This window comes from Chiloscyllium punctatum, chromosome 39 (assembly GCF_047496795.1).
Source record: "Chiloscyllium punctatum isolate Juve2018m chromosome 39, sChiPun1.3, whole genome shotgun sequence".
NCBI classification, from domain to species: domain Eukaryota; kingdom Metazoa; phylum Chordata; class Chondrichthyes; order Orectolobiformes; family Hemiscylliidae; genus Chiloscyllium; species Chiloscyllium punctatum.
This window is the reverse complement of record NC_092777.1, coordinates 13849152-13862956: the sequence shown is the minus strand read 5'-3', so window position 1 is coordinate 13862956 and position 13805 is coordinate 13849152. Positions and strand designations below refer to the sequence as shown.

The window sequence follows — 13805 nt, the reverse complement described above, 5'->3', positions numbered from 1 at the left end:
TAACAAGTCTGGAGAACAAAGCGTCCTCCCATCGCGTTAGCCTTGACCAGGTCAGTTTGACAGCCAACATGTGCACAGTTTGAACCCATCACCGTCTGCACTCTGACCTCTGTGATTCCCCTCCCTCAGGATCATGGAAGTACCTCTGTTCATAGCAGCAAGAGCGAATGATGTCAGCGCCATCCAGAAACTCCTGAAGTGTCACTCCGTTGACCCTTTTGAAAAAGGTGAGAATGTACATTTTATTTTGGGGAAAGGAATCAGTGGATTTGTACTTGTTTCATGAATGTTAAATATGAGGCAGCGCAGGAAGAGGTCACTGGGTCTAGTCGTTCAGCCTCTTTCTCCTGCCTTCCTTCATCCACTGCGAATTGCAACACTACCTGTTCCCTTTCCTGACTCTTAAATATATCAATTAACCTTGAGGGACCATCATAACACTTGATAAGCCTCATTAATTCCAGTCTCACACTCACTGCAAATATTTGGTGAGTGACTGCTAATTACAGTCGATCTCAAGAGTTGAGTGACGCACGTTGGTAATAAATGAGATAGTCACCGTGTGAAGCAGAATTTTCTGCTCTTGGCGGGCATATTCTAAGGATGTTTCTTCACGTGACCAACGAACCACTGCTCTCCTGACCCTAGCCGCTTGCTTCCCGAAAAGTAGATCAGGATTGAAGAGTTGACAGATGTTGGGTTGAGGTGTCGTGTTGCTTAAGTATTCCTCTGAGCGTATTTATATAAATAAAAGCATTCAAGAAAATTAAAACGGCCTAATTGTTTTAATGCCACTGATAATTTCTCATTTGCAGCAGTGACCAAAGATTGACCTTTCATTCCCAGAGACTCCAGAAAATTGCCTGAGTGTTGACAAAGCCAGGTTAAAGCAAACCTCAGCACTGTGTGGTAATTGTGGCTGCTTTATTTCCTGGTAGGAGTGATGGGTGAGACAGCATTGCACATCGCAGCATTGTACGGCAGTTATGAGGTCGCAACCATTCTCCTTGAAGAAGTGCCAGATCTCATCAATGTGCCAGCCACCTCGGAGCTGTACGAAGGTAGACGCCACTGTTTCATTCATGACCCCTCAACCCAACTGTGGTACAATTAAGTGTTGCATTAGAATGGGTGGAATCGGTACACTGGGATGTTCAGCAAGGCTCTGCATGGTAGCCTGGTTAGAGAGGTTACATCACACATATTCCAGGGGAAGCTAGCCAAATGGATAGAAAATTGGCTCAAAGGTAGGAGACACAGGGTGGTGGCAGAGGGGCTTTCTGCAGACGAGACTCTTGAGGGGGAGAGAAGGACGGAGATCAGGCCTTCCAGCTGCTCATATCTGGAGCTGCTCTTCTCATGGTGTCTGTGGGGAGTTTGCACGTTCTCCTCGTGTTGGTGTGGGGTTTTTCGGGGTGATCCGGTTTCTTCCCACAGTCCAAAGATGTACAAACTAGGTGGATTAGCCATGAGAAATGTGGAGTAATGGGGATAGGGCAAGTTTACAGGGATAGGGTCTGGGCCCGGGATGCTCTTTGGAGGGTCAATGGGCCAAATGGCCTCTTTCCACACTCTGTAGGGATTCTCGGATTCAATGATTCTATGAACTGTATATCTAAAGAATTTAGCAAACTCCATTTTCAGAATTGTGGTAGATAGGCTTTTCAGGTGTTGAAGAATTACCTCAGGGTGGCACGGTGGCCCAGTGGTTAGCACTGTTGCCTCACAGTGCTAGAGACCCGAGTTCAATTCCCGCCTCAGGCAACTGTCTGTGTGGAGTTTGCACATTCTCCCTGTGTCTGCATCAGTCCAAAGATGTGCAGGTTAGGTGAATAGGCTGTGCTAAATTGCCCATAGTGTTAGGTGAAGGGGTAAATGTAGGGGAATGGGTCTGGGTGGGTTGCCGTTCGGAGGGTCAGTGTGGACTTGTTGGGCCGAAGGGCCTGTTTCCACACTGTAAATAATCTAATAAGCTTGGAAAGTTGCTAAATTAACAGTGTAGATTTATATCCCCCAATAGAGTTTTCACTGTGAGGTGATGAGCTCACTATAGAAACATTAGCGACCATTTTAATATAATGGGTTTTGATGTTTTCTTTGGGATACATCTTTATGCCATCTGGCCATGACGATAGTGAGTAAGGAATGTGGCCTGGGCAGTGAAGTCAGAGTTCGAAACACAGGGCCCTTTAAGGCATCAGTCCAGAGTGAATTGAGAATAGATGACCCTCATTGGATTTTTGTATTAATGAGCTGAGCTGGGGCTCTTGTGGCATAGTGCTAATACCCTTACCTTTGGATCAGGAGGCCCGGCTTCAAGTCCCATCTACTCAAGAGGTGTGCAATTAAAATCTCTGAATGGCTTGGTTAAAACGTATCTTTGAGCTGAGTTCTAAAAGATGATGTGGAGCAGCTGGTGTTGGAGTAGGGTGTACAAAGTTAAAAATCACGCAACACCAGGTTCTAGTCCAACAGGTTTATTTGGAAGCACTAGCTTTCGGAGCGCTGCTCCTTCATCGGGTAGCTGTGCTGTGAAGGAACAGCAGTCCAAAAGGTAATGCTACCAAATAAACCTGTTGGATTATAACCTGGTGTTATGTGATTTTAACTTCCAAGGGATGGGCACCGCAGGGATTGGAATGCCTTGTTTGCCCCTCCAACACCACTTTAATTTAGTCCCCTCCCTCACTGCGTACGTTTTGGTAGTGTCGCTCTGTGTGTTGCAGTCTGTTGTTTTGGTGATTACTTTGGTGATTAAGTGGTGGGTTCTCAAAATAGAAAGAGCTGAGTTCTTGGCAGTGGACTGGGGAGGGTGTCGTCAACTTGGCCTCCACCATAGCGATACTCATACTCAGGTTCCCTTGGAGCAGGAGCACTGTGGTGTGTATCAACAACCATGAAGCCTTCAGAGAGAGGGTGGACCCTGGAGAGACTGGAGCGCATTATTCCCTCATCCAGCACCATTTTGACTTAACCACTCCCTTACATCGCCCACCATTTTGTACTTGCTTTTATTGCAATGGTGGGCTGTGCTTGTTACTTGATGGAGGTGGGTACTGCAGATGCTGGAGATTAGAGTCAAGATTAGTGCGTGGTGCTGGAAAAGCACAGCAGGTCAGGTTGCATCCGAGGAGTTGGAAAATCGATGTACCTGATGAAGGGCTTTTGCCCGAATCGTTGATTTTCCTGCTCCTTGGATGCTGCCTGACCTGCTGTGCTTTTCCAGCACCACTCTAATCTTGTGCTAGTTACATGTTTAGTTGTTTAGTTTGGTGATTTGGTCATAGGTTTCCAAAACAAACTAAACAGAGCTGAGTTCTTCATGGGCAGTTCAGAGACCTCCTTGTGGGCCTCCAACTGGGCCTGACTGAAGTGGCCATCACCAGATCCAAGCAGTGGACAATGGAGGGGGGTCTGCTCCCCCTTTTTCATGGTTAAGTTCATGCCCGGGTGTTCTTGGAGAGGGAGTATGTATTATCCACCTACTCTCTCAATGCCTTCAGAGAGAGGTGGGCGCTGCTGGGGCTAGACTGCATTATTTTCTCTCCACCCCAACACCATTTTGATTCGGATCCCTCCCTTAATTCCTTACCCTTCATGTAACTACAGTGTTATTGAGACACTGTCCTGGTGAGCAGTGTTTGTTATTCACTAACTGATAACCAGTTGTTCAGGCGAGTTGGTGGTGGGTTCTTCAAAGTAATAACAGCATTTAAAACACAATGAGCTGAATTCTTCCCCCACCGGTTTGTACAAAACGGAATGATGAAAGCTGGTGTTTGTGCTCGACTACAGGATGCAGATTTACATTAACGCCTTGGTAAATCTCTGAAGGTATCCCTGTGTAACACTGTATGAAACAGTAAGTCAGGAAGAGGTAGTAGTTGAGGAATGAGGTTGGGGATGGGATCGACAGGAATGAACTGCTTTTCATTTTGTTGTGTAGGGAAAACAGCCCTGCACATTGCTGTTGCAAATGAAAATATTCATCTGGTGAAAGAGCTGATAAACCGGGGAGCTGATGTGGCATCATCACGTGCGACTGGAATCTTCTTTAGAAGGAGTGAAAAGAACTTCATTTACTACGGTAAGCATTCATCCTGATTTATATCCAAGAGTACATGAGTTCACAATCTTCCCCTTTGGCAATGACGGAGATACCTTTGGATGTTCTTCGCCATTCCATTGGTCTTACACAGGAATAGAAGTAATCTGTGACGATTGTTATGGACCAGGGCCAGATCCTCTCAAAACATGTCAAGAAGGAAGCCCAAACCCGAACCCTTTCTAGCTGTTTTAAGCAGGTGTAGAGTGGATATTCCAGGAGCGATGCAGCTGGTCAGAACCCCTTGGTTTTAAACAAAACACAATTTATTTACAGAGTACTGAATGAAATACAACAAAAGAGAACAGAATACAGATAAACTTAATCTATCCGAAAACCCAACAGACTACCCCAGTTTATTGATTCTATTCCAAATGCCTGCAACAGTCCCCATAAATACCCCATTAGCAAAAAGGTAAAATCAGATACAGGGTCTGACAGGAGAGAGAGAGGTAGATGGCGGAGAGATTCAGCATTGAACACCTCTTTCCATGTAGCTGTTTCCTTTGATTCCCTAGTTTAAACTGACCAGCAGCTCTGAACAGCCAGACTGCTAAAACCAAACCAGAGAAAAGTTGTGCTGGGAGAACTGGCCACTCCCCTTTCATTGTACAAGTGTTTTTTTAAACTTGAAAGCCTTTTTCCTGAGGCAGTATCTGTTAGCTATCATCGTATTGGCCCTGAAACCCTTCAAACCAGACATATCAGAATGTATGCATTTATGACCCCTCTGAAAAAAGAACTAAAGTCAACCTAACCTTGTTAAAGAAGCAGCATCATCACACAATGCTGTGGCTTTAAGAGGTTATTTTGTCCTTTTTTCTAAGAGAAGCTTTGAGACAGAGGTGATAAGCTGACTACGTGAAAAAAGCCAGTAAACAGCTTCTGAGGCCTTGGGTTTTTTTATAATTTGGAACAATAGAAGCAACCTGGATGGGTGTGGCTGGCTGTCACAGACCAGGATTTCTAGTTTCTTTTTGTTTTTTAGCTTTGAGATTCAGTACCAGTTGCTGCTGGAGTCTCAACAAGGCAGAAGCTACTGGGGTTTTGAAGAAGTAGAAGTGATCATTTCCCTCTCTCAGTTACAGCTAGAAGCCAGGGTTTCTCTCTGCTGCTGGGTTAACTATCAGGAAAATCTATTTTTCTGAATTTGCTGTTTTTTGCCATGGGGGTGTTTATGGAATGTTACTATATTGCAACAGTTAGTTAGTAATAAATGTTGTAGCTATAATTCTATTAAGTTTTCGAATACAGTTACTCTAAGTTCTTCTTTCTTTTGTTATATTTTAAATGCAGAGGAACCTCAATTATTCAGCATTCGATTATCTGAATTTCAGATTATCTGGCAAGATGGCATTTGATTATCCAGAATTTGATTAACCAAATGTTAATCATGTCTTTTGGATAATCGAGGTTCCTCTGTAAAGTGTTTAAATAAATTGTGTTTTGCCTAAGGTCAAGTAGTTTGACGAATTAAATTAAATGTTATGTTACATTTGCCTTTCAGATAAGAAAAAGTTAGGTTCCAGGCTATCTTCTTAAAGTATTTTCAGGGGTCCTGTCTGGTCCATATTGGATTTACTCCATTGTTCTGTGAACCAATCAAACCTCAATTCTAATTCCCCCACATTTTTCTGTGTTCTGAGATTTATTTTTCCAGACTTTTGTTTCAATTGAATTTTAAGTGTTATCCTCCTTCTCTGTGTTTTCCCTGTGAAGGGAAGAATCATTCCCTGGTAAATGTAGTTTTTTCTTCATTTACTTTCCATGCTTTAGCATCCGTTGCAGTCCAAATATATACATTATTTATCTGCATTTCTGCTGCCATTCTTATGTTTGAATCTCCATGATATTCCTCGAAGCAGGAATAGAGAGAGAGCATTGGGATCTCCTTCTGCACTATCCACAACTCCACCAAATGTCATCCGCAAATTTACTAACCCATCCTTCTATACCCTCATCCAGGTCATTTATAAAAATGACAAAAAGCAGTGGCCCCAAACAGATCCTTGCAGTACACCACTAGTAACTGAACTCCAGGATGAACAGTTCCCATCAATAACCATCTTTTGTCTTTTTACAACTAGCCAATTTCTGATCCAAACCACTAAATCACCCTCAATCCCATGCCTCCGTAATTTCTGCAAAAGCCTTCCGTGGGGAACCTTACCAAATGCCTTATTGAAATCCATATACACCACATCAACCACTTTACCCTCATCCACCTGTTTGGTCACCTTCTTAAAGAACTCAGTAATATTTGTGAGGTACGACCTACCCTTCACAAAACCATGCTGACTATCCCTAATCAACTTATTCCTCTCTAGATGATTATAAATCCTATCTCTTATAACCTTTTCCAACACTTCACCCATAACTGAAGGAAGGCTCACTGTTCTATAATTACCAGGGTTGTCTCTACTACTCCCCTTCTCGAACGAGGGAACAACATTTACTATCCTCCAGTCTTCTGGCATTATTCCTGTAGATAATGATGACATAATGATCAAAGCCAAAGGCTCTGCAATCTCCTCCCTGTCTTCCCAGAGAATCTTAGGATAAATCCCATCCAGTCCAGTGGGCATATCTATTTTCATACTTCCCAGAATTGCTAACACGTCCTCCTTGTGAACCTCAATCCTGTCTAGTCTAGTAGCCTGTATCTCAGTATTCCCATTAACAGCATTGTCTTTTTCCTATGTGAAAATTGACGAAAAATATTCATTTTGTGCTTCCCCTATCTCTTCTGACTCTACTCACAACTGCCCACTACTGTCCTTCACTGGCCCTAACCTTTCTCTAGTCAGTCTTTTATTCACGACATATCTACAGAAAGCCTTAGGATTTTCCTTGATCCTATCTGCCAAAGACTTCTCATGTCCCCTCCTGGCTCTTCTTAGCTCTATCTTTAGATCTTTCCTGGCTAACCTGTAACTCTCAAGTGCCCTAACTGAGCCTTCATATCTCATCCTTACATATGTCTCCTTCTTCCCCTTGTCAAGAGATTCAACTTCTTTAGTAAACCATGGTTCCCTCGCTCGACCACTTTCTTCCTGCCTGACAGGTACATACTTATCAAAGATATGCAGTAGCTGTTCCTTGAACAAGCTCCACATTTCATTTGAGCCCGCCGTTTCCTTCCCCATCCTATGCACCCTATGCCTAATCGCATAGTAGTTGCCTTTCCCACCAGCTATAACTTTTGTCCCATGATATATACCTATCCCTTTCCATCGCTAAAATAAACATAACTGAATTGCGGTCACTATCAGCAAAGTGCTCACCTACCGCCAGGTTCATTGTCCAGTACCAAATCCAATGTGGCCTCGCCCCTTGTTGGCCTGTCTATATACTGTGTCAGGAAGCCCTCCTGCACACATTGGAAAAAAACCTGACTCATCTAAAATACTCGAACTATCGTGTTTGCAGTCAATATTTGGAAAGTTAAAGTTCCCCCATAACAACTACCCTGTTACTATCGCTCCTATCCAGAATTTCTTTGCTATCCTTTCCACTACATCTCTGGAACTATTTGGAGGCCTATAGAAAACTCCCAACAGGATGACCTCTCCTTTCCTGTTACTAACCTCAGCCCATACTACCTCAGCAGACAAGTCCTCATCAAACGTCCTTTCTGCCACCGTAATAATGTCCTTGACTAACAATGCCATACCTCCCACTCTTTTAATATCTTCTCGGTTCTCACTAAAGCATCTAATTCCCAGAACCTGCAATAACCATCCCTGTCCCTGTTCTATCCATGTCTCCGAAATGGCCACAACATTGAAACCCCAGGGACCAATCCATGCTGCAAGTTCACTCACCTTTATCCGAATGCTCCTTGAGTTGAAGTAGACACATTTCAAACCTACTTCCTGCTTGCAGGTGCACTCTTGTGACCTTGAAACCTTATTCATGACATCCCTTCTCTCAACCTCCTGTGCACTGGAGCTACACTTCAGTTTCCCATCCCCCTGCTGCATTAGTTTAAACCGCCCGGAATTGCATTAGCAAATCTCCACCCGCCCCCCCCCCCCCAGGATATTGGTACCCCTCCAGTTCAAGTGTAGATTATCCTGTTTGTAGAGGTCCCACCTAACCCAGAATGGGCCCCAGTTATCCAGGTATCTGAATCCCTCCCTCCCTGCACCATCCCTGCAGCGACGTTTTAAACTCCTCTCTCTCCCTATTCCTCGCCTTGCTAGCTTGAGGCACGGGTAACAAACCAGAGATAACAACTCTGTTTGTTCTCGCTCTAATCTTCCACCCTCGCTCCCTGAATGTCTGCCTTAAATCCTCATCTCTCTTCCTACCTATGCCATTAGTGCCTATGTTGTCCACAATTTGGGGCTGCTCCCCCACCCCATAAGTATCCTGAAAACGCGGTCCGAGACATCACGGACCCTGGCACCTGGGAGGCAACACACCGACCGTGAGTCTCTCTTGTTCCCACAGAATCTGCTATCTGTCCCCCTAACTGTAGCGTCCCCAATGACTAATGCTCTGCTCCTCTTCCCCCTTCCCTTCTGAGCAACAGTGACAGACTCTGTGCCAGAGACCTGTATCCAATGGCTGAGCCTTGGTAAGATCCCCCCCCCCTCCCCAACAGTATCCAAAATGGTATATTTCTTATTGAGGGGAACCGACACAGGAGATCCATACACTGTCTGCCTGTTCCCTTTCCGTCCCCTGACTGTAACCTGTCTACCTTTTTCCTGTAGCCGATGTGTGACATCCTCACTTTCTCCTTGTAACTCAAAATTCCTGATACCGGGAAATGTTGCTATTTCTTCCCATGTTTGTCTTTCATCAGCTGACATTATGTCCAAATGCTGGAAACTTTGCAATATTGTTTTGTAAGAAATTAAGATATTTCAGTGGTAATGCCCAGAGATAGAATAAAGCAAATACTCCTGAGAGCCTAGTGATGTTTTTAACAATAGGTGTGACATCTGGAGCTTACCTGACGTTTGAAAGGGTTAAAACTCAGGTAGAATTGGAGTCGAACTAGGAACTGTCGGACAAGTTTGAGAACAATTAATCATGACAGGAAATGTTTTCTTTTAAAAAGGTATTCAAAGGGCATGGAGGTTGGGTGCAGGGGTTTAGTGTGGGCAAACAAGTTACACGAAGAGCCAGGAGGAGCCTGCAGTATCTAGCCCTCAAAGTAAAGATCATTCAACAATTTGACTCATGAATCACTTCCACAAATCTCTCAAATCAAGAGCACAGGTTTCAGGTAATTAGCAACTATGATGTGAGAAGGGAAGCCCTTTTTCACACAGTGATTGGGTCAGATCTGAAACCCGATCCCTGGAAGGCTGATGGAGGCCTTCAAGGGGGCAATAAACGATTGTTTCTGTTTGACTAAGGTTCAGAGTTATGGGGAAAATGTAGGAGAATGGCACTGGATTATAATACTTATTCAACGAGTCAGTATAGACACAATGGGCTGAACTGCCTCCTTCTACATTGTGTCAATTCTGTGGTATCTCTGGAATATCCTGCTAGTATCTCAAAGGTAATGTGCAGGCAGCATGTCCTTCCTGTGAGGAACACAGGTAATAGTCCAGGACAACAGAAAGCTGTTAGACAAATCTGACGTCAATCCCATTGTAACCCTAACTCTCCCGAGCCCGTATTTGCCTTACTTTCACCCAGAGAGTGATGATCCTGTGCAATTCTTAGCCACAAAAATTGTTTGGGGCCAAACATTGAATGTGTTCAGGAAGGAGTTCTTAGGGCTAAGGGATTGAAGTTTATGGGCAGAGAGAGGGAACAGGGGACTGAGGTAAATGGTCAGCCATGATCATATTGAATGGTGGGTCAGGATCAAGGGGCTGAACGGCATATTCCTGTTCTTGCTTTCTATGTTTCCTGACTTCTAGTTAGTCCCATACGTATCTAATCTCCTGAATGAACAACTTCTCTTTTTTCAGCTACTCTGGATTAACTTTCTCTTTATTGATAACCAGAGAAGGTGACCAAGACCAAATGTATGTGTGGTGTTCAAGATGGCTCGGGAGAGTTAAGGTACAAGAAGGTTAAGAATGGATGGGCCAAATAACATTGTCTCATTCGCAATGGTTGTTGATACTGGTGATTTTCAAGATCTTGGTCAGACAAGTTACTTGCTTCACTTTGGATCAGTTTGGTAGCTTCCAGTTCACTCTTCTGAGTAATTCTCACTTTGTTTCAGGTGAGCATGTGTTGTCTTTCGCTGCGTGTGTTGGGAATAAAGAGATCGTTCAGTTCCTGATTGAGAACGGTGCAGACATAAAGGCACAGGATTACCTCGGTAAGAGTCAAAACTCAGTGAAACTTGATTAGCTTAGAAGTCAAGGTAGAGATCAACAATAATGTGCTGCCCAATCTTCCGGCATGTCTGATTTGCAAATCTGAGGTGTAGGGACATAGGCAATGGAATCAGTGATTAAACCCCCTCAAGCCTGTTCAATAATCCCACTCGATGATCACTGATCTCCACACTACGCTGATTCCCGATGTATTTCATTACTCAGGTGTAAGCTTTGACTGCAATGGTAGCATTCCTGCCTCTGAAATGGAAGGTCATGGAATCATAGAGTTGTACAGCATAGATATCCTAAATTAATCTAGGCCTATTTGCCAGCGTTTGGCCCATATCCCTCTAAACCCTTCATATTTGTATACCCATCCAGATGCCATTTAAATGTAATTGTACCAATCTCCACCACTTTCTCTGGCAGCTCTTTCCATACATGCACCACCCTCTGTGTGAAAAAAAAAGTTGCCTCTTACGTTTTTTTTAAATCATTCCCTTCCCACCTTTAACCTATGTAAAAACAATGACTGCAGATGCTGGAAACCAGTTTCTGGATTAGTGGTGCTGGAAGAGCACAGCAGTTCAGGCAGCATCCAAGGGAGCAGTAAAATCGACATTTCGGGCAAAAGCCCTTCATCAGGAATAAAGGCAGTGAGCCTGAAGCGTGGAGAGATAAGCTAGAGGAGGGTGGGGGTGGGGAGAGAGTCGCATAGAGTACAATGAGTGAGCAGGGGAGGGGATGAAGGTGATAGGTCAAGGAGGAGAGGGTGGAGTGGATAGGTGGAAAAGGAGATAGGCAGGTAGGACAAGTTATGGGGACAGCGCTGAGCTGGAAGGTTGGAACTGGGGTGAGGTGGGGGAAGGGGAAATGAGGAAACTGTTGAAGTCCACATTGATGCCCTGAGGTTGAAGTGTTCCGAGGCGGAAGATGAGGCGTTCTTCCTCCAGGCGTCTGGTGGTGAGGGAGCGGCGGTGAAGGAGGCCCAGGACCTCCATGTCCTCGGCAGAGTGGGAGGGGGAGTTGAAATGTTGGGCCACAGGGTGGTGTGGTTGATTGGTGCGGGTGTCTCGGAGATGTTCCCTAAAGCGCTCTGCTAGGAGGCGCCCAGTCTCCCCAATGTAGAGGAGACCGCATCGGGAGCAACGGGTACAATAAATGATATTGGTGGATGTGCAGGTAAAACGTTGATGGATGTGGAAGGCTCCTTTAGGGCCTTGGATGGAGTTGAGGGAGGAGGTGCAGGCGCAGGTTTTGCAATTCCTGCGGTGGCAGGGGAAGGTGCCAGGATGGGAGGGTGGGTTGTAGGTGCTCCACCTTTAACCTATGCCCTCGAGTTTTGGACTCCCCTACCTCCAGGGAAAAAGACTGTTGTTATTCACTCTATCCATGCCCCACATGATTTTGTAAATCTCTATAAGGTCACTCCTCAGCCTCTGACACTCCAGGGAAAATAGTCTGAACTCATTCAGCCTCCCTTGATAGCGCTAACCCTCCAAACCCAGCAACATCCTTGAAAATCTTTTCTCAATCCTTTCAAGTTTAACAACATCTTTCCTATATTGAAAGCGATATTCCAAAAGTGGTCAAACCAATGTCCCCTGTACAGCCTCAACATGACCTCCCAACTCCGATACTCAATGAACTGACCAGTAAAGGCAAGCTGACCAAACGCCTTCTTCACTACCCTGTCTACCTTAGACTCCATGGTGGCTCAGTGGTTAGCACTGCTGCCTCACAGCACCAGGGACCTGGGTTTGAATCCAGCTTCAGACTCTGTGTGGAGTTTGCACGTTCTCCCCATCTCTGTGTGGGTTTGCTCTGGTTTCATCCCATAGTCCAAAGATGTGCAGGTTAGGTGAATTGGCCATGCTAAATTGCCCGCAGTGCTCAGGGATGTGTAGGTTAGGTGCATTAGTCAGGGAAATTGTAGAGTCGTATGGGTCTGGGTGGGTTACTCTTCGAACGGAGGGTTGGTATGGATTTGCTGGGCTGAAGGGCCTATTTCCACACTGTAGCAATTCTAAATCAAAAACAACTATCTATACACCACCAATTTTATTGTCATCTGAAAACTCACTAAACATTTTTCTCCTGAATTCACATTTAAATCATTGATATACATGACAAAAAGCACCATTCCTTGCAGCATACTGCTGGTCACAGGCCTCTAGTCTGAAAAAACACCCTCCACCATCATCCTCTGTCTCTACTGATGTCAGGTTTACTGGTCAATAGTTCCCTGGATTTTCCTCAACCCCTTTGTTAAATAATGGCACCACATTAGCCACCGCCAAGCCAATTTTGAAGCCACATGGTTAGTTCTCCCTGGATTTCATGTCATCCAACCTTGCTAACCAGTTTACCACGAGGAACCTTGTTGACCACCTTGCTGAAGTCCCTACACACAACATCCATTGCTGTACCTTCATCAATCTTCTTTAGAAATTCTTCAAAAAACCTCCATCAAATTAGTGAGACACGATTTCCCATGAGCAAAGCCATGTTGACTATCCCTAATCAGTCCTTATGTTTCCAAATACATGTAAATCCTGTCCCTCAGAATACCTCCAACAACTTATCCACCACTGATGACAGGCTCACCGGTCTATAGTTCCCTGGATTTTCCTTACCACCTTTCTTAAACAGTGGAACCACATTAGTCACCCTCCAGTCTTTCAGCACCTCACCTCGGTCTTTCGATGATACAAATATCTCAGCAACGGGCCCAGCAATCACTTCCCTAGCATCCCACAGAGTTCTGGGATAGACCTGATCGGGTCCCAGGGATAGGTTTGAGTCCCATTCCAAACACTTGAGCCCAGTGACTAGGCTGAGACTCCCAGTGCTGTACTGAGAGAGTGCTACAGTTTTAGAGCTGCGACCTTTTGGAAGAAATGTAAACCTGGGGCCCCATCCATTCTCTCTTGTGTTTCTGGTTAATATGTATTCTGGAGACAAACATTGCTGAGAACATCTGGCCATTGCCACTGTGTTGTTTGTTGGAGCTTGCTGTGCACAGAGTGGCTGGGATCCTTCTTGCACAACAGCAGTGACTCCATTCCCAAGGCACTCCATTGGCTACAAAGCTCTTTGCGAGGTTTGAAGTTGTGAAAGGTGCTATATAAATACAAGTCTTTCTTGATTTCTTTCTTCTGATGGATGCATTTTCAGGTAACACTGTTCTGCATCATCTGGCGCTGCATGCCCGGCGTTACACAGCCCAGATGTATGATTTCATCCTGTCCCTTGACCCAGAGAGGGGGAATCCAGTGGAGACAATCACCAACAACAATGGACTGACTCCCTTCAAGCTTGCTGCCTTGGAAGGAAATGTCCAGGTGAGGGTCTATTCAGCATTTTATAATCCAGCATTGTATGGAAGAGAGTAACGACAC

The 13805-nt window shown here is 44.8% G+C and overlaps 1 protein-coding gene across 1 annotated transcript in view; it reads left to right on the top strand.

The window, feature by feature from the left end:
• LOC140463834 (transient receptor potential cation channel subfamily V member 6-like) overlaps window positions 1–13805 on the top strand; it is a 67732-nt gene that overhangs the window by 12816 nt on the left and 41111 nt on the right. Inside the window, exons 2-6 of the mRNA XM_072558213.1 lie at window positions 130–227; window positions 939–1061; window positions 3947–4087; window positions 10305–10403; window positions 13582–13748. Coding sequence (XP_072414314.1) covers window positions 130–227; window positions 939–1061; window positions 3947–4087; window positions 10305–10403; window positions 13582–13748 — 628 coding nt within the window. The remainder of the gene's footprint in view (window positions 1–129; window positions 228–938; window positions 1062–3946; window positions 4088–10304; window positions 10404–13581; window positions 13749–13805) is intronic.